At 64.3% G+C, this 18877-nt stretch overlaps 3 protein-coding genes across 6 annotated transcripts; 1 reads left to right on the top strand and 2 right to left on the bottom strand.

Moving 5' to 3' along the window:
* The first annotated feature begins 1483 nt into the window (after window positions 1–1483).
* PSME1 (proteasome activator subunit 1) lies at window positions 1484–10161 on the top strand. 2 transcript variants are annotated; one of them, XM_044985372.1, is made up of 11 exons: window positions 1484–1941; window positions 2668–2700; window positions 2873–2935; window positions 3244–3345; window positions 3693–3735; window positions 4116–4213; window positions 5468–5536; window positions 5617–5684; window positions 8517–8571; window positions 8934–9020; window positions 9412–10161. In XM_044985372.1, exons 1-11 carry the CDS (start codon window positions 1903–1905, stop codon window positions 9490–9492), a joined length of 738 nt encoding a protein of 245 aa, XP_044841307.1. In that variant the 5' UTR covers window positions 1484–1902; the 3' UTR covers window positions 9493–10161. The 2 variants fall into 2 exon arrangements, with proteins under 2 accessions (XP_044841307.1, XP_044841306.1); XM_044985371.1 differs by having other exon boundaries at window positions 1491–1941; window positions 3690–3735.
* Window positions 10162–10524: 363 nt separating this feature from the next.
* On the bottom strand, window positions 10525–13347 carry EMC9 (ER membrane protein complex subunit 9). Of its 3 annotated transcripts, none has more exons than XM_044985373.1 (6): window positions 13162–13309; window positions 12396–12594; window positions 11831–11907; window positions 11686–11755; window positions 11412–11506; window positions 10525–10815 (listed from the first exon to the last, which is right to left on the bottom strand). In XM_044985373.1, exons 2-6 carry the CDS (start codon window positions 12591–12593, stop codon window positions 10635–10637), a joined length of 621 nt encoding a protein of 206 aa, XP_044841308.1. In that variant the 5' UTR covers window position 12594; window positions 13162–13309; the 3' UTR covers window positions 10525–10634. The 3 variants fall into 3 exon arrangements, with proteins under 3 accessions (XP_044841308.1, XP_044841311.1, XP_044841309.1); XM_044985376.1 differs by lacking the exon at window positions 13162–13309 and adding an exon at window positions 13128–13151; XM_044985374.1 differs by lacking the exon at window positions 11412–11506 and having other exon boundaries at window positions 13162–13347.
* Window positions 13348–14296: 949 nt separating this feature from the next.
* PSME2 (proteasome activator subunit 2) lies at window positions 14297–18705 on the bottom strand. The gene is made up of 11 exons (XM_044985644.1): window positions 18582–18705; window positions 17640–17672; window positions 17489–17551; window positions 17156–17245; window positions 17022–17064; window positions 16824–16921; window positions 16511–16579; window positions 16362–16429; window positions 16056–16110; window positions 15517–15603; window positions 14297–14450 (listed from the first exon to the last, which is right to left on the bottom strand). Exons 1-11 carry the CDS (start codon window positions 18627–18629, stop codon window positions 14370–14372), a joined length of 735 nt encoding a protein of 244 aa, XP_044841579.1. The 5' UTR covers window positions 18630–18705; the 3' UTR covers window positions 14297–14369.
* Between the last annotated feature and the right edge of the window lie 172 nt (window positions 18706–18877).

Here is an 18877-nt window from a genome sequence, read left to right as displayed (position 1 = left end):
CCCAGCCCCCCGCCCGGAGAGGGGCCGGCTCCCCCGGCTGCGGGGTGCGTGGGGGGAGGGGGAGCTGGCCTGCTGCAGGAACCCCGGCGTCCGGGGGAAGCCCAGCCCCCCGCCCCCCATTCCAGAGAGGGGCTGGCTCCCCCCGGCTGGGGGGTGCGTGGGGGGAGGGGGAGCTGGCCTGCTGTAGGAACCCCGGCGTCCGGGGGACGTCCAGCCCCCCCGCCCCCCGCCCGGAGAGGGGCCGGCTCCCCCCGGCTGGGGGGTGCGTGGGGGGAGGGGGAGCTGGCCTGCTGCAGGAACCCAGGCGTCCTGGCCCGGGGGGGGGACGGGAGCAGCCCCAGGAGGCCAGCGGAGGGGATCCCTCCCCCCACCCTGGCAAGGGGCTGCTGCCCTCTCCTGAGGGAAAGGGGGTTGGGGGGGGACCCAGGCGTCCGGGAGGGTGTTGGGGTGAGAGGGGAACCCAAGTGTCCAAGGAGCAATGGAGGCCCCCCCACCCCCTTCCTTTTGAGGGCACGAAGATGGGGGGGGTTAATTCAGGGATGGGGCCCCAAGCATCGGGGGGGGGGGAATTCCTAGCATGGAGCGAATGACAACGGGGGGACCCAGGCGTCCGGGGCACAAATAAAACATGGCCGCCTGCCCTCAGTGGAGAAAAGCCTCTCGTGGTGCTGTGGTTTATTGGGGTTGCTGGGGGGGGCAGGGGACGCTCCCCCCGGGAATGATGGGGGAAGAGGACCCTGGCATCCGGGGGATTAGCTGAGGGTGAGGGCACTGCTGGAGGGAAGCTCGCAGCATTGGAGTCCTCCCTCCCCCCAGCTGCAGGCACTGATCTGAGGTCACAGCCCAGCAACCCCACCCCATAGCTGGGGGTATTGCGGGGGGGGGGGGTTGCAGCTGGGACCCACATAACCTGCCCTCTGGGGGAAAGCTCTCGCAGCCTGGCCCCCCTTCCACTACTGGCTGCACTGCTGGGAGAAGCTCACAGCCTAGACCCACACACCCTGCCCCTTTGGGGCACTGCTGGGAGAAGCTCACAGCCCGGACCCACACACCCTGCCCCCTTTGGGACACTGCTGGGAGAAGCTCACAGCCCAGACCCACACACCCTGCCCCTTTGGGGCACTGCTGGGAGAAGCTCGCAACCCAGACCCACACACCCTGCCCCCTTGGGGGCACTGCTGGGAGACGCTCACAGCCCGGACCCACACACCCTGCCCCTTTGGGGCACTGTTGGGAGAAGCTCACAGCCCGGACCCACACACCCTGCCCCCTTGGGGGCACTGCTGGGAGAAGCTCACAGCCCAGACCCACACACCCTGCCCCCTGGGGGCACTGCTGGGAGAAGCTCACAGCCCGGACCCACACACCCTGCCCCCTGGGGGCACGGCTGGGAGAAGCTCACAGCCCGGACCCACACACCCTGCCCCCTTGGGGGCACTGCTGGGAGAAGCTCGCAGCCCAGACCCACACACCCTGCCCCCTGGGGGCACTGCTGGGAGAAGCTCACAGCCCGGACCCACACACCCTGCCCCCTGGGGGCACGGCTGGGAGAAGCTCACAGCCCGGACCCACACACCCTGCCCCCTTGGGGGCACTGCTGGGAGAAGCTCACAGCCCGGACCCACACACCCTCCCACACGGGACACTGTTGTGGGAAGCTCGCAGCTCGGCCACATTCCCGCTGGGGGCACTGCGGGGGGAAGTTCGCAACCCGAACCACTCCACCACCGCTGGGGCACTGCTGCGGGAAGCTCGCAGCTCGCCCCCGCCCCCTCGGCCGGGACTTCCCCCGCAGCTCCGTCACTTTCGTTTTCACTTTTCAACTCGCACCATCATCCCGCCCCCCGCCACGCGCCTCGGGCCCCCCAGCTCCGTCACGCACCCCCCAGCGACCCCCCCGCCATGGCTGCGCTGCGGATCAGCCCCAAGGCCGAGGCCCAGGTGAGCGGGGGGGACCTGGCTGGGGAAATGCGGGGCGGGGCGGGGCGGGGGGGGAGGGAGCAGATTTATGTGGGGCCTGGCGGACACGGAGAGGGAGGGGGGCCGAGGGGTGCAGGGAGGGGGGACTGGAGGGTTCGGGGGGGCGGAAGGGGGGTGCTGGGCTGGGGGGCTCGGGGGAGGGAGGGGGGCTGGGATGGGGGTTTGGGGAGCAGGGGGAGCTGGGCTGGGGGGCTCGGGGGAGGGAGGGGGGCTGGGATAGGGGCTGGGGTGAGGGGGAGCTGGGCTGGGATAGGGGTTTGGGGAGCAGGGGGAGCTGGGCTGGGGGGCTGGGGGGCTGGGCTGGGGGGCTCGGGGGAGGGAGGGGGGGCTGGTTTGCGGGGGCTGCCTGGGGGATTCGGGGTGCAGCTGGGGGTAGATGAGGGGGTCTCTGTCCCTCCCCAAGCCTGTGCCCTGCCCATCCCCCCCCGAGGGGGCAGCGCGGTGACCCCCGTGGGGAGGTTTCCATGGGGCAGTCGGTTCCCAGGCTGGGGGGGGAAGGGCCCCTTCACGCCCCATCACCAGCGCAGACGGGGCAGGGCCGGGCAGGTGGCCGGGGGGATCGGGTGTCAGGGGCTGGCGGGGTGCCCGGGGCGGGGGGGCTGGCAGAGAGCCCGGGCGGGGGGGGGGGACGCGGAGGGAGCGTCCGGCTGGGACATTTGACCCCCCCGAAATGTCTTTCCCCCGCAGGTGGATTCCTTCCGGACCCAGCTCTGCGCCCAGGTGAGACGCTGCGAGCTTCCCCCCAGCAGTGCCCCCAGTCCGTGGGAGGAGGGGACCAGGGCTGTGAGCTTCCCCCCAGCAGTGCCCCCAGCCCGTGGGAGGAGGGGACCAGGGCTGTGAGCTTCCCCCCAGCAGTGCCCCCCCATCCTGACCCTCTTCCCCGTCCCCGCAGGCTGAAGCGCTGGTTGGGACCCGGTTCCCCAGCAAGATCACTCAGCTGCACGCTTTCCTCAAGGTATTTGGGGGGCGGGGGATGGGGTGGGGGGCGGGAGGTGGCTTTGCCTGGGACACAGGATGGGGGGATTTAAGGGGATCGTCAGGAGGGGCAGGGAGGGACGTTGGAGGGGTTTGGGGGGCAGAGGGTGGGAGGCAGATTGGGGGCAGAGGCAGGAGGGTTTGGGGGAATGTGGGGGCTGGAAGGGGATTGGGGGGCTGGGAACAGGCTTGGTGGGTCTGGGGCGGGGACGGCGGGGGCCAGGAGAGGGGGGGTGGGGCAGGGGTGCTCTGGGGGGCCCAGCTGCTCACGCCTCCCCGTCCCCCCAGGACCCGGCGCTGAACGTGGGGGACCTGGAGTCCCTGCGGGCCCCGCTCGACATCCCCATCCCCGACCCCGCCAAGGAGAAGGCGAAAGCCGAGCGCCGCAAGGTGAGCTGGGGGGAGCCCCACACGCCCCCCAGGCATGAGAATGGGGGGGAGCTGGGGCGTGAGGGCCCCACACACCCACGGGGCAGATCTGGGGCTGTCTCCCTCCCTGCCCCCCCTTTTCTCTCTTCTCTTGGGGGGTCACCGGATGGGGGAGAATTCGAGGGGGTCTTTACCTCCTTCACCCCCATTGTCACACTCGCTTCTTCCGCGGCCGGGGGGACATTGGAAGGATGCGGGGGGGGGGTCTACAGTTCCATCGCCCCTCAGGGAAGGAGGGGGCTGGGGGGGGCTGGGAGTTCTGCCCTGCGCCCCCATTTTCTCCCTGTCCTTCTCCTCCGGGGCAGAAGGAAGAGAAGAAAGACGAGAAGAAGTCGGAGGAGGAGGATAAAGGTGAGTGGGGGACCCGGAAATGGGGGGGCCTCCACTGACGGGGGGGGCCCGTGCGCCCCGCTGCTTCTGGGGGTCAGGGACCCAGATCTGGGGGCCCTCCACTGACGGGGGTTGGGCCTGTGCCCCCCGCTGCTTCTGGGGGTCGGGGACCCAGATCTGGGGGCCCTCCACTGATGGGGGTTGGGCCTGTGCCCCCCACTGCTTCTGGGGGTCGGGGACCCAGATCTGGGGGCCCTCCACTGACGGGGGTTGGGCCTGTGCCCCCCACTGCTTCTGGGGGTCGGGGACCCAGATCTGGGGGCCCTCCACTGACGGGGGTTGGGCCTGTGCCCCCCACTGCTGCAGGGGGTCTGACCCCCCGTTTGTCTGTCTCTCCCCAGCGCCCCCCTGTGGGCCCGTGAGCAGCAACGAGACGGTTGTGGGGCTGGTGAGCCGGGTGAAAGCCGAGATTCAGGGCGCCAAGGAGGAGCTGGGGCTGGTGAGTGTGAGACGGAGCCACGACAGGACCCGGCCTGGCCCCCGTGCGACACGCACCCTGCACGATGCTCGTCCCCCGTGCGCACAACACGGCCCCGGCCTGGCCCCCGTGCACCACGCACCCTGCACCACGCACCCTGCACCACGCACCCTGCACGACGCTCGTCCCCCGTGCGCACACCACGGCCCCGGCCTGGCCCCCGTGCGACACGCACCCTGCACGACGCTCGTCCCCCATGCGCACACCACGGCCCCGGCCTGGCCCCCGTGCGACACGCACCCTGCACGACGCTCGTCCCCCGTGCGCACAACACGGCCCCGGCCTGGCCCCCGTGCAACACGCACCCTGCGACACGCACCCTGCACGACGCTCGCCCCCCTCGCGCACAACATGGCCCCGGCCTGGCCCCCGTGCGACACGCACCCTGCACGATGCTCGTCCCCCATGCGCACAACACAGCCCTGGCCTGGCCACCGTGCGACACGCACCCTGCACAACGCTCGTCCCCCGTGCGCACACCACGGCCCCGGCCAGACCCGAGACGCACCCTGCACCACGCACCCTGCACGACGCTCATCCCCCGTGCGCACACCACGGCCCCGGCCAGACCACTGTGCGACACGCACCCTGCACCACGCACCCTGCACGACGCTCGTCCCCCGTGCGCACACCACGGTCCCGGCCTGGCCCCCGTGCGACACGCACCCTGCACGACGCTCGTCCCCCGTGCGCACAACACGGCCCCGGCCTGGCCCCCGTGCGACACGCACCCTGTGCGACGCTCGTCCCCCACGCGCACAACACGGCCCCGGCCTGGCCCCCGTGCGACACGCACCCTGCACCACGCCCCCCGCGCGAAGCTCGCCCCCCGCGCGCACACCACGGCCCCGGCCTGGCCCCCGTGCGACACGCACCCTGCACCACGCCCCCCGCGCGAAGCTCGCCCCCCGCGCGCACACCACGGCCCCGGCCTGGCCCCCGTGCGACACGCACCCTGCACGACGCTCGCCCCCCGCGCGCACACCACGGCCCCGGCCTGGCCCCCGTGCGACACGCACCCTGCACGACGCTCATCCCCCGCGCGCACAGCACGGCCCCAGCTTGGCCACTGTGCAACATGCACCAGGCTCGTCCCTCACGCCCTGTGCACACAACACAAGAGGATGCACCACACCCCTGGGTAACACACCCAGCAGGTCCCATCCCCTCCAAGGGGGCTGCAGGACACACACTCAGGGTCTCTCTCCTCCCCAGGTCTCTGTCTGGGTTCAGCTCCAGGTGCCCCGTATCGAAGACGGCAACAATTTTGGGGTCGCAGTCCAGGTGAGCGTCCCCCCTTCTCCAACCTGCCCCCCCCTTTCCCCACCCACCCGGCTCATTAACCCCCCTCTGCCCCTCCCCAGGAGAAGGTGTTTGAGCTGATGACGGCCTTGCGGACGAAGCTGGAAGGATTTCAGACCCAGATCTCCAAGTGAGTCCCAATTTGGGGGGACCCCCCCCGTCCCATCAGCTTGGTTAGAAGCAAAACAAAGAATCAACCAAGCACCCACAAGCCCCCAGAAAATTCAAGGGCCAAACCCGCTGTTAAACGCAGGGGGGAAAAGAACATGAAAAATCCAAGGGAGCTAAATGCCAAAAACTGTTACAAGGAAAAATTGGATTTTTTTTCCAAAAAAGCAAGGAATCAAAACGGCAACAAACTTCATTCAGCGCCACTTTTTAATCCCCAAGGAAATTAAATCCCAAAACGCTTCGTCCAACGCTGAGAAATTTATTTAAAAAATGCCCCAAATCCTTGTTCAAAGCAAACGTGTCGTTTTTCCAACAAGCAGGAGTTCAAATGCCGCATTTTGTTGAAATGCAAATTTTGCAGCTTGCCCCAAAAGGAGGCAGTTAAAACGACACCAATTTTGTTCATGTTTGTAATACGCTGCAAAAGAGAGGAAGTGTTAATGTAACGGGGCGGGGGGGGGTTTGTTCATAGCAAAAGTTTTAGGGTCATCAGAAACCAAGGACATTTTAATGCCCGAATAATTTCCTTCAATGGGAAAACGCTGAGCATTGATTAGACAGTGAACATGGGAACGCAAAACCTTTGTGAAACGTGACACGTTAACGTTGCAAAAAGACCATTTTGCGTTTCACACGTTGCGTTTTCATTAACAATTGGAACGTTTGCATTTAACAAAGTTCTTTAAGTTTTGGTGGCCGGTTGGTTTGGTTTTTCAGAGAACTGAAAAATTTCCACTTCGATTTCATTTAAAAAAACCTGTTTAAAAATCAGATTTTGAGTTTACTTGGTTGTTGCTGCAGCCTTAAAGTTTTGCACTTCAAAGGTTTGCAAACAAACAGAATTTTAATGGCAAAGTACAATTTGTCCATTTGAAATGTTTTCACATTTGTTTTTCCAACTTAAATTGGCCTTTAGTTTTATCCAAAACAATTGTTTCCTCCGTCCCTTTACAGCCATTTTCTGAATTAAATTCAAGAATTTTAATTTGCAAAAGCCAAACAAACAAAAAGGAATTTGACACCCTCAGTACTTTCCCTTTTCTATGCATTAAAATTCCCTAATTTAACTTTGAACATTTTCCTGCATTTAATTTTTGTTTCAGAGCCATAGAACTTGCATTTCGTAACATTTGTTTGCATTAAAAATGTCTCTCCACCAGCTCTCACACATTGTTTCTTTCTCCCCAAGCTTAAAATGGGCATTTTAAATTGCCTCCTATTTAAAACAATCTTAATATTTTGCATTTAGCAACCACTTGTGCGTTACAATTATTTCAACTTCACAACCTTGGTATTTGGTATTTTAAGAAGTTTTGCAGTACAATTTTTCCTCTCCTTTGCAGTCTTCATAATTTAAAATGGAAGTTAAAATGCACAGTGTCAGTAGATGCAAAAAACATTAAATGTAAAATGTGAAGGATGCAAAGGGGACGGTTACTGTGGAAAAAAAAATTGTTCAATGCAAACGTAAAGATTGTAAAAATATTGTGTGTGTTCATTTCCTCGTTATTGGAAATTAATATTCTTGCGCTTTAAAAAAACAAAATGTAAAAAACATCACATGCAAAATCTTTAAGCCACAATCCTACAAACACTTATTCTACATGTGCTTAACTTTACTACTGGGTGTTAGTATCATGGGTAATAGGCCTAAAATTAAGCCCAGGTATGTGTGTTTGTGGAATTAGCAACTGGATTTGCAGTTAAAAAAGCTGTGAAGAGTAAATGCAAAAATTGTTAAATGCAAAATATTCCGGCTGCCCTCGTCAAATGCAAAACATTTTAGTTTGCCAAAATAAAGCAATAAATGCAAATAGCAAAACTTCGTGAAAAGCAGCGAAGGGGAAATTTCCCACTGCAAAATGGTACCGGTTGCACGGAGGATTAGACTGCAAAACCAAATAGAAAATGCAAAACCCTGCTTGCCAAAAGAGAGGAACATTTAACACCAAGGAATTGTGTTAAATGCAAAAGACTAAAGGTTGCAAAAACAATTTAAATGCAAAATATCTTACCCGTCAAATTTTTAATCCAAAAAAACCCCTCAGGGAATCTTCAATGTGGAAAAGAATTGATGCAGAATTAATAAAGGATTTAGAGAGCAAATGTGACAATTGAGCACAACATATTCAAATTGCAAAACTTTGAAAATGGCATTTCATTGTCTTTGAAATTTGCTTTGCGACCTTGGAGAGGTGTTTGAATTTTCGAACGCTCCTTTCTGTTTGAAACCCAAAGTCCCGGCTGGTTTGATTTTGTCGTTGCAAGCGCCATGTTTTTGCACGAGCAGTTCCGTGCTATACATCGAATTTGAGGTCAGTACAAGGAGCCATAATCCTCTGCAGGGACCAATGTTTGTGCACATTGAAACTCCCTGGTCGTTGGTGTTCCCAAAGATTAAACATTTGGCATTTCCGATTTTATTTTCAGTCTTGCAAAACCAAAGCGCCCCCCCTCCGAGGGAAATGTAACAAGCCAAATGCTGCTCAATGCCAAATAAACGAGAGCGGCCAGGAGGGTTTAGAGCAAATCCAGCTTCGGTGCCTGCAGACCCTTTACTGGGGCGGGGGGCGTGTTACGCTTTCTGCAATTTTGTTAAGTTGGGAGGGTGGAAAACAAGGAAATTCTCACTGCCCCAAAACTTCATGACAGTCACACTGTGGGGAGATTGGGCTACCCTTGGGGGGGGGAGGGGCCTGCCTCCAAGCTGACCCCCCCCCAGCTCTTCCTTCCTCACCCCCCATTTGGGGCTTCAGCTCTGACTTGCGATTCTCCCCCCCACCCCCGACAGGTATTTTTCTGAGAGAGGCGACGCGGTGGCTAAAGCGGCCAAAAATCCTCATGTGGTGAGTGTCTGGGATGGGTGCAGCCACCAGGACACCTGGGTTCCCTGCTGCACGGGAGGGGGGGTGCCCGGATGCCAGGATTCTCCACTGCGTGGGAGGGGTGGCACCCGGACACCAGGGTTCTCCACTGTGCAGGAAGGTGGGTGCCTGGATGCCAGGATTCTCCACTGCGTGGGGGGAGGGGGAGCACTCGGACACCAGGGTTCCCCACTGCGGAGGGGGGGATGTCCAGATGCCTGGGTTCCCCACTGCATGGGAGCAGGGCTGCCCGGACACCTGGGTTTCCCAGCAGGGGCTCTGGGCCCCCAGGGATGGTGGGGGAGAAACTGGGCCCCTCATTTCCCCACTTCTGCCCCCCGCAGGGCGATTACCGGCAGCTGGTGCACGAATTGGACGAGGCACAATACGCTGAGATCCGGCTGATGGTGATGGAAATCCGCAACCTCTACGTGAGTGGGGGGGGGGGGGGGCTGGGGGATTGAGGGGAATCGCTGGGAGAGTGCAGTGAACGGGCAGGGGGGCCAAGCTATGGCTGGGGGCAGCTTCTCTTCTGTGTTGTGACCCCGTCCCCCCCTTCTCCCCTGAACCCCCATTCCACTGTCAGGCTGCCCCGGCCTCAGCCAGCTGGGAAGGGAGAGACAGCCGCGTTGGGGGGCTTCTCTGGGGGAAGCAGGTTTGGGGGTGTGGGGTGAAGGCCAACATTAAATAGACCCCAGAAGACCTGGATTCCCCCGGGTAGGATTTGTGGGGGACAGAGGTGAACCCCTAATTTAGCCGCACCCCTAGAAGCCGGGAGCCCCCCAATCCTAGACCGACTCCCCCATCTTCTCCCACCCCCAGGCCGTTCTCTACGACATCGTGGTCAAGAACTTCGAGAAGATCAAGAAGCCGCGGGGCGAAACCAAGGGCATGATCTACTGAGCGACCTTTCACCTCCGGCCTCCACCAATCGCAGGGCAGGTTGGGAAGAGAGGCAAAGGCGGGACTTCCTGTCTCGCCGCCTGCTGCTGATCAGAAGCAAAGAGCTTTAGGGGGTTCGCGGCCGGTTTTAATCACACACACAAAAAAAAAGAAAAAAAGAAAAAGCAACAAAATGCCAAAAATTTGTGAAATGGAAAATGTTCCAGGTTGCTGGGAAATTAAGGAAATGAAACTTTGTTTGCCAGAAAAGGAAACTGAACGGCCCCAAACAAAACTATGAAATCATTGTAAAGATGCAAACAAAATTAAGGACTTAAAAAAAAAATCGAAGGAAATTGAGCAGCAAAAAAAAGAAAGGACGAGATCTGATGGCGACAAAGTCTCTGCCCCCAAGTCTGTGTGAAATGGCAAAAATTCAACCTGGCCCAATGAAGAAAAGCCAAACGAGAGAGATTCAGTGCGACGAGCGGCATGAAATGGAAACCACGAACATCCAAACAAATCCTGGGCCTGTCCCACCACGGCCTCCCAGGGAAGATTTTGCCCCCACAAATTTAGGTTTTTGGCATTTTAATTCCTTATTTTCTCCTTTTCGCAACTAGCTTTGCCTTGCGTTCCTTGGCGGTTTGAGGAGCTGCAATAAAATAAAATGAACGAATTGAAAGCAAATGGCCCCAAATTCTGCTGGGTGCGAGGCCGGTGGGGACCAGACATTTCCTTGTGGTTCTTATGGTCGCATTTTGCATGGCAGGAGGTTTGGGGCATTGCTGTCCACCGCCCATCGCTTGGGGGAGGAGGATGCTGGGAAAACGACACAACAATCAGGTGCCGAAAAGGAACGAGACAAATGACCCAAAGGAAACTAAAGGCCAAACTACAAAACTTGGTGAAATCTGCAAAAACGTAGCAAAAAAAGGGACCTAAATTTAGCACTTGGGGGCTGATGTGAGGCCAAGGGGGAGGAGTCTGGCTCACTGGGGGCGGGGCCACTCTGGGGGCAGGGGAATGGGTGGAATAAATATAAAGGATCAGTGAAAGTCCATTGAGTCTTTACTGGGGCCAGCCAATGGGGTTGTGCCATTGTTCCAAGCAGTCCAATCAGAATACAGCCCCGGTTTCCCTAGGCCAGCCAATAGGATCCCTCAGGCGCTGCCGTTGGCGACAGACACCAGCCGGGCGATCTCGGTGTTGAGGTGCTGATTGGTCCAGTCCTGTCTGATGTCATCAAGGTGGGCATCGAAATCAACCAATTGGGTGTGAGCTTTAGCCTCCAGCAGGGACTTGCAAATGTGGCGGGAGGATTCCCAGTCGCGCCACATGACTCTGAAAGAGACAGGAGGGGGCAAGGTAAGTCCCGGACGCCTGGGTCCCATCCCCGGTCACCCTGAGGGCTGGGCAGCATGGGGGGCGCCGTCCCGGACGCCTGGGTCCCATCCCCGGTCACCCTGAGGGCTGGGCAGCGTGGGGGGCGCCTTCCCGGATGCCTGGGTCCCATCCCCGGTCACCCTGAGGGCTGGGCAGCGTGGGGGGCGCCGTCCCGGACGCCTGGGTCCCATCCCCGGTCACCCTGAGGGCTGGGCAGCGTGGGGGGCGCCGTCCCGGACGCCTGGGTCCCATCCCCGGTCACCCTGAGGGCTGGGCAGCGTGGGGGGCGCCGTCCCGGACGCCTGGGTCCCATCCCCGGTCACCCTGAGGGCTGGGCAGCGTGGGGGGCGCCGTCCCGGACGCCTGGGTCCCATCCCCGGTCACCCTGAGGGCTGGGCAGCGTGGGGGGCGCCGTCCCGGACGCCTGGGTCCCATCCCCGGTCACCCTGAGGGCTAGGCAGTGTGGGGGCACTGTCCCAGACTCCTGAGTCCCATTCCCAGGGACTGGGTAGCATGGGAGGGCCCATGGCAGGTTTTGGGGGAACCCCACTCACAGGTTCTTGTCCTTGGGGAGCCAGTGCCGATCCCGCTGCTCCAGCACAATGATGGGGGGCACACGGGGGTTCAGGGTCAGTTTCTGGTTATCCAGCTGGGGGGAAGAAGGGGGGCAGTTGGGGGGCACGCTGGGCAGACCCCCCAACCACCCCCAAATGTCAATCACAGCCCCCCACCTTCTGTAGGCACCCCCGGGAGTCCCTGATCACAGCCCCCCACACACACCCTGCCCCTGGGGGGCCCACTCCAGCCCCCCAAAACCCCAAATCTCACCATGATCAATACAGCACCCTCAGAGAACTCGGCCAGGCGTCCAGCCATCTTCAGAGCCAGGGGGGTGGGGCTACAGGGGGGGCAGGAGAGATGTCAGGGGGGAATGGGGACCCCCTCCCTGCCCCCCCGGGACCCCTAAAGTTACCTCATGTCGTCCAGCCCGGCATTGGCCTGGTAGTACCCAGCCACCAGCAGATTAGAGCGGGACGCCCACAGATCAACCTGGGGGGACGGGAGAGGTCAAGAGGGGAGCGTGCCCCATACGGAGCTCCCTGCTGCCCCCCACGGAACTCGCCTGGTGCCCCCCACGGAGCCCCCCTGCTGCCTGGTGCCCCCCCCCCACAGAGCCCCCAACACGCCCTGCCCCATGGAGCTCCCCTGCGGCCTGGTGCCCCCCACGGAGCCCCCCTGCTGCCTGGTGCCCCCCACGGAGCCCCCCTGCTGCCTGGTGCCCCCCCCCAGAGCCCCCAACACGCCCTGCCCCATGGCGCCCCCTGCTGCCTGGTGTCCCCCACGGAGCCCCCCTGCTGCCTGGTGCCACCCTGCCCCACCCAGCCCCCAACACCCCCCGCCCCATGGCGCCCCCTGCTGCCTGGTGCCCCCGACGGAGCCCCCCTGGTGCCCCCCACGGAGCCCCCCTGCTGCCTGGTGCCCCCCCGCCCCATCCAGCCCCCAACACCCCCCGCCCCATGGCGCCCCCTGCTGCCCACCTGGTTGAGCGCCACCTCCAGCATGACGCTGAGAGCCAAGTTGCTGTGGAAGAGGGGGACGCAGTCGGTGAGGAACAGACACTCGGCGGGGGGGCCCCGGAGCCCCAGGAGCAGCCCATTGACGGCGGCGTGGGGGTGCCGGGCGGCGTGGAGGCACATCTTGGCATAGGCCCGGGCGGAGACCTCCACCTCGCCCATCCTGCCAGGCAGCAAGGGGTTAACAGCCGGTGCCCCTCACTCCCGCCCCGCAGCCCGCAGCGCCCCGCCCCGATAGCCCAGCCCGCAGCGCCCCGCCAACCCAGCCCCCCTGCCCCCCCGCCCCGCTAGCCCCCCCCCGCCCCCCAGCGCCGATAGCCCAGCCCGCAGCGCCCCGCCAACCCAGCCCCGCTGCCCCCCCCCCGCCCCCCAGCGCCGATAGCCCAGCCCGCAGCGCCCCGCCAACCCAGCCCCGCTGCCCCCCCAGCCCGCAGCGCCCCGCCCCCCAGCCCCGCTGCCCCCCAACCCCCAGCCCCCTAGCTCTGCCCCCCCCGCTAGCCCGCAGCCCCCGCCCCGATAGCCCAGCCCGCAGCGCCCCGCCACCCCACCCCTGCCCCCCCGCCCGCAGCGCCCCGCTAACCCTGCCCCCCCGCCCCGCCAGCCGCGCCGCCCCCCAACCCGCAGCCCCCCGCCCCGCTAGCCCAGCCCGGCCGGTGCCCCTCGCTCCCGACCTACTCCCCCCCGCCGGGCTCCCACCTTCCCCCTGCACTGAGCCCCCCCAGGATATTACTTGTCAGGGTCCCACGGCTGCCCCTCGCCCTCTGATTGGCTGGCTACAGACCAATCGCGTCTCGAGTCTGCGCTTTGTTCTCTGCGTCCTGATTGGCCAGTGCGCCCTCCCCACAAGGATGGGGCCTCTGCTCTCTTCGTCGATTGGCTGAGTGCCGCCCCCATCCCGAACGTGCCCCCCCCCAGGTCCTGCAGAGCCATAGAGGCGGCGCCTAGAGCGGCCCCAGGATCAGCCAAACCCGGAACAGACATAGCCCCGCCCCATGGGGGAGGGGCTACGGGGAGTTACCCACCATGCCCTGGGGCAGATGCTAACACGCGGGGGCGGGGCACAATTGTCTAGGCTCAAGGGGGATGACAGGGCACTACCCATGATGCCCTGGGGCACAGATCCTAATCCTAGGGCCACGCTGCTTTACCCACAATGCCCCAGGAGCCAGGTGCCAAAGGGCCTGTTCCCACAATGCCCTGGGGGCCGGGAGCCTAGGGGCCCATTCCCACAACACCCCGGGGGGCAGGGACCCGGGGGGCCCGTTCCCCCCCAATGCCCAGGGGGCCTAGAGCCAAGGGGCCCGTTCCCCACAATGCCCCAGGCGCTGAGGGGCCCGTTTCCCACAATGCCCCAGGCGCCGAGGGGCCCATTCCCACAATGCCCTGGGGGCCGGGAGCTGAGGGGCCCGTTCCCCACAACGCCCCGGGGGCCAGAACCCAGGGGGCCCGTTCCCCACAACACCCCGGGGGCAGGGACCCGGGAAGCCCGTTCCCCACAATGCCCCGGGCGCCGAGGGGCCCATTCCCACAATGCCCCGGGGGCCAGGAGCCGAGGGGCCCGTTCCCCACAACACCCCGGGGGCAGGGACCCGGGAAGCCCGTTCCCCACAATGCCCCGGGCGCCGAGGGGCCCATTCCCACAATGCCCCGGGGCCAGGAGCAGAGGGGCCCGTTCCCCACAATGCCCCAGGCGCTGAGGGGCCCGTTTCCCACAATGCCCCAGGCGCCGAGGGGCCCATTCCCACAATGCCCTGGGGGCCGGGAGCCGAGGGGCCCATTCCCCAGAATGGCCTGGGGGCCGGGAGCCGGGGGGGGGCTCGTTTCCCACAATGCCCCGGGGGCCAGACACGAACACAGGAGGCAGGTTGGGGGGGGGGGTGTTTATTTGCAGTCTGGCTCCGGCCCCTCCCCCGCTGGGGGGCAGGCGCCCCGGGCCCCTCAGTACATGGACGGCTTCTCCTCGCCCTTGGGGTTTGTCAGCTTCTCCAGGTTCTGGGTGAGGATGTGATAGACCTCGGCCTGCGGGGGGAGACATAGAGGAGCTCGAGGGGGGCAGAGAAACCCCCACTGAGAGATTCCCCCCTAACCAAACCCCTCCCCTCAGAACCCCCCCAGCGAGATCCCCACAGGCCCACCCCCCGGGGTCCCCTCCCCATTCCCTGCCCCCCCCAGCCCTCACTGAGACCCCCACAGAACCACCCCCGGGGTCCCCTCCCCGTTCCCTGCCCCCCCCAGCCCTCACTGAGATCCCCACAGGCCCACCCCCGGGGTCCCCTCCCCATTCCCTGCCCCCCCCAGCCCTCACTGAGATCCCCACAGAACCACCCCCGGGGTCCCCTCCCCGTTCCCTGCCCCCCCCCCCCAGCCCTCACTGAGATCCCCACAGAACCACCCCCGGGGTCCCCTCCCCGTTCCCTGCCCCCCCCCCCCAGCCCTCACTGAGATCCCCACAGAACCACCCCCGGGTCCCCTCCCCGTTCCCTGCCCCCCCCCCCAGCCCTCACTGAGATCCCCACAGAACCACCCCCGGGGTCCCCTCCCCGTTCCCTGCCCCCCCCCCAGCCCTCACTGAGATCCCCACAGAACCACCCCCGGGGTCCCCTCCCCGTTCCCTGCCCCCCCCAGCCCTCACTGAGACCCCCACAGGACCACCCCCGGGGTCCCCTCCCCGTTCCCTGCCCCCCCCAGCCCTCACTGAGATCCCCACAGGACCACCCCCGGGGTCCCCTCCCGGTTCCCGGCCCCCCCCCCCCAGCCCACACTGAGATCCCCACAGAACCACCCCCGGGGGCCCCTCCCCGTTCCCTGCCCCCCCCCCAGCCCTCACTGAGATCCCCACAGTACCACCCCCGGGGTCCCCTCCCCTGACCCGGCCCCCCCCCCCCCAGCCCTCACTGAGATCCCCACAGAACCACCCCCGGGGTCCCCTCCCCGTTCCCTGCCCCCCCCCCAGCCCTCACTGAGATCCCCACAGAACCACCCCCGGGTCCCCTCCCCGTTCCCTGCCCCCCCCCCCAGCCCTCACTGAGATCCCCACAGAACCACCCCCAGGGTCCTCTCCCCGTTCCCAGCCCCCCATGCTCACATAGAAGCCCCGAATGTCCAGCAGCATGGTCCGGATCTCCCCATAGATCACCTCGTCCCGCTCGTGTACCAGAGTGCGGTAATCCATCTGGGGGCAGGGGACACCGGTTAGCCTGACTGGGGCACTGCTGTGGGGAACCTCACAGCCCCAGAACCTTCCAACCCCCCGGCTCAGGGTACTGCTGTAGGGAAGCTCGCAGCCCCAGAGCCCCCCAACCCCCTGGCTCAGGGCACTGCTATGGGGAAGCTCGCAACCCCAGAGCCCCCCAACCTCCTGGCTCAGGGCACTGCTGTGGGGGAGCTCGCAGCCCCAGAGCCCCCCAACCCCCTAGCTCAGGATACTGCTGTAGGGGAGCTCGCAACCCCAGAGCCCCCCAACCTCCTGGCTCAGGGCACTGCTGTGGGGGAGCTTGCAGCCCCAGAGCCCCCCAACCCCCTGGCTCAGGATACTGCTGTAGGGGAGCTCGCAGCCCCAGAGCCCCCCAGCCGCCCTGGTTCAGGGCACTGCTGTGGGGAAGCTCGCAGCCCCCGATCACTTACCACGTGGGTCTCCTTCGAAGCCTTCGCCACAGCATCTCCTCGCTCAGAGAAATATCTGGGGATGGAGAGAGGGAGAGTGGGCCCAGACCATTACCCATAGTGCCCTGGGGCACAGACACCCATGGGGAGAGCATTACCCACAGTGCCCTGGGGCTGGGGCACCAATGTAGAGCATTACTCAGGATTCCCTGAGCCATGAAAGCCAATGTAAGCCATTACCCACCATGCCCTGGGGCAGAGACATGGTTGGGGAGGGGGGGTGACCCACAATGCCCTGGGGCAGAGATGGGGGATGGCAAAACTCACTTGGAAATGGCTGTCTGGAAGCCCTCGACCTTGGTCTTGATGGCCGTCACCCGCTCCAGCACCTTCTCCTGGAGGAGGGGGAGATGGGGGTGAGATTGGGGTGCCAGTAGAGGGGATACTGGCTAAGGGGGGGCTGAGGGGGCCCTTACCTGAATGGCCACCCCAAAATCATTCCCGTCCTCAATTCTGGGGATGAGGTGATGGATCCAGGTGATGACCTGGAGACAGAGAGACAGTGAGAGGGGGCCAGGGCACTGCTAGGGAGAAGCTCGCAGCCCTGGCATCCCCCACCCATTGGGGACCCCATTGCAGGGAAGCTCCCAGCCCTGGGGGCACTGCTGTGGGGAAGCTCGCAGCCCTGGTGTCCCCCACCCCCACCCATTGGGGACCCCATTGCAGGGAAGCTCCCAGCCCTGGGGGCACTGCTGTGGGGAAGCTCGCAGCACCAGCGGTGGGGCTCACCAAAACACATTTCTCCTTCAGCTCCCGCACCTCCGGCTTGACCCGGCCCAGCAGCGTCACCATGGCCTCGTTGCCCTTCAGGTAGCCACATTTGGGAGCTGGGGGGGGAGAAACAGGAGAACAGGGGTGAGTCCAAAGCCCAACCCAGCCCCTCCCCAAAATCCTGCCCCCCCCAAAAAAAACCACCCCAAAACTCACCCTCCTTCTTCTCCTCCTTATCTGTCTCCATGTTACTAGAGTCCTGGAGGGGGGAAGGGGGCGGGAAACGGGTCAGTGCCTCGCCAACAGGGGGTGGCATAACACGGGGGGAGGGGGGTTACCCCAAAACTCACCTCATCCTCATCCTTGGGGGGCGGGTCAGGGATGGGGATATCCAGGGGGGCCCGGAGGGTCGAGAGGTCCTTGATGTTCAATGAATCCTCCTGCAGTAACAGTAAAGTTATCGGGGGGGGGGGCGCTCTCCCGGGGGAGAGAAATGGGGGGCCAGGAGTGTGAGGGCCAACCTGGGGGGCAGTGACAGTGTGGGGGAGACCCCAGGGCCGGCAGTGTGGGGATCCCAGCAGGGGACACTGGGGGCCCCCGAGGGCGGTTGTGGGGTCCCAGCACTGGGGGGCACTGACAGCGCATGGGGGGGTTGGGGGGGCACGGGGAGGGGCCGTTCTTACCTTCAGGAACTTGTCCAGGTGAAAGATTTTTTGGGGTAAAAATGTTGACAGGAATTGCTCAGCCTGGGGGGGAAGAGAGAGGGGTCACAGGGGGTATTTGGGGGGCAATTCATCCCAGTGGGGGGCAGTTAATCATGGGGGGCAGATTTACCTCCTTGAAGAGAGATTCCCTGAAGAGCTCGACCTGAAAACACGGAGACAGCAAGAAAAGGCAGCTGAGTCTGGGGTGGGGCACGGCTGCAAAACCAGGGCTCAAGCCCCCTGCCAACCCCCCTCCCCACAGCACGGCGCCCCCGGTGACTCCCCCCTCCCCACGGCACAGAGCCCCTGCTGGCCCAGGGCCCCACAGCCCGCTGGGCCCCTCCCTCTGCCCACCTCCCCCCCACTCCACAGCGCCCCCTGCCAACCCCCCTCCCCACAGCACCCTGGTGACTCCCCGCTCCCCACGGCACAGAGCCCCTGCTGGCCCCGTGCCCCACAGCCCGCTGGGCCCCTCCCTCTGCCCACCTCCCCCCCACTCCACAGCGCCCCCTGCCAACCCCCCTCCCCACAGCACAGCGCCCCCCTGGTGACTCCCTCCTCCCCACGGCACAGAGCCCCTGCTGGCCCAGGGCCCCACAGCCCGCTGGGCCCCTCCCTCTGCCCACCTCCCCCCCACTCCACAGCGCCCCCCGCCAACCCCCCTCCCCACAGCACCCTGGTGACTCCCCCCTCCCCACGGCACAGAGCCCCTGCTGGCCCCGTGCCCCACAGCCCGCTGGGCCCCTCCCTCTGCCCACCTCCCCCCCACTCCACAGCGCCCCCGCCCCACGGCGCCCCCTGCCGGCCCGCTCCCCCGTAGCACGTGGCCGGCTCGGGGATTCCCCGGGGGAAGCGGAAGGGGGATCCCCGGGATGAGGCAGGAGTTGGGGGGTTCTGGGGGGGACCGGTTTCCATCCCTCTCCTTGGCCCCCCATCTCACCCGCCCCCCGATCTCACCGCCCCCCACTGCACCCCCCATCTCGCCGCCTCCCCCCCGATCTCGCCGCCCCCCACTGCACCCCCGATCTCGCCGCCCCCCGCTGCACCCCCGATCTAGGGCCCCGCCCCCCACCTGCCGGCGGGACTCCCCGCTGACTTTCACAGCGCAGGCCTTGGCCATGGTCCGGGTCTGTCTGTCCGCGGGAGCCCGGCTCCGACCCCTTTCGATTTCACTTCGCGGGCCCGCCCCCCGGTCCGCCCCGCCCCGCCCCGCCCGGCCCGGCCAGCGCCCCCTGCCGGCCCCCGCCTGCCTTGGGGGCCCCCGACACCCCCTTGTCCCCCCACTGGCGGCCCTGCCTCCCTACCCTCCCCTGCCGGCCCCCGCCAGCTCTGGGGTCCCCTTGACACCCCCCTGCCCCTACCCCCACT

This window comes from Mauremys mutica, chromosome 13 (assembly GCF_020497125.1).
Source record: "Mauremys mutica isolate MM-2020 ecotype Southern chromosome 13, ASM2049712v1, whole genome shotgun sequence".
Classification (NCBI taxonomy): domain Eukaryota; kingdom Metazoa; phylum Chordata; order Testudines; family Geoemydidae; genus Mauremys; species Mauremys mutica.
The sequence above is the reverse complement of the archived record's forward strand: the minus strand, read 5'-3'. Positions and strand labels throughout refer to the sequence as shown.

Excerpts from the sequence above, each read along its gene's own strand:
- EMC9 (XM_044985373.1), bottom strand. The coding sequence starts at position 12,593 with ATGGGCGAGGTGGAGGTCTCCGCCCGGGCCTATGCCAAGATGTGCCTC. Across the intron at positions 11,908-12,395 it reads TGGAGGTGGCGCTCAACCAG|GTTGATCTGTGGGCGTCCCG; the intron begins GTGGGCAGCAGG and ends CCGTCCCCCCAG. Across the intron at positions 10,816-11,411 it reads CTCCCCAAGGACAAGAACCT|AGTCATGTGGCGCGACTGGG; the intron begins GTGAGTGGGGTT and ends TGTCTCTTTCAG.
- PSME1 (XM_044985371.1), top strand. The coding sequence starts at position 1,903 with ATGGCTGCGCTGCGGATCAGCCCCAAGGCCGAGGCCCAG. Across the intron at positions 1,942-2,667 it reads GCCCCAAGGCCGAGGCCCAG|GTGGATTCCTTCCGGACCCA; the intron begins GTGAGCGGGGGG and ends TTTCCCCCGCAG. Across the intron at positions 8,572-8,933 it reads CGGCCAAAAATCCTCATGTG|GGCGATTACCGGCAGCTGGT; the intron begins GTGAGTGTCTGG and ends TGCCCCCCGCAG.
- PSME2 (XM_044985644.1), bottom strand. The coding sequence starts at position 18,629 with ATGGCCAAGGCCTGCGCTGTGAAAGTCAGCGGGGAGTCCCGCCGGCAG. Across the intron at positions 17,552-17,639 it reads GGGAATCTCTCTTCAAGGAG|GCTGAGCAATTCCTGTCAAC; the intron begins GTAAATCTGCCC and ends CTTCCCCCCCAG. Across the intron at positions 16,922-17,021 it reads TAAGGAGGAGAAGAAGGAGG|CTCCCAAATGTGGCTACCTG; the intron begins GTGAGTTTTGGG and ends CTCCCCCCCCAG.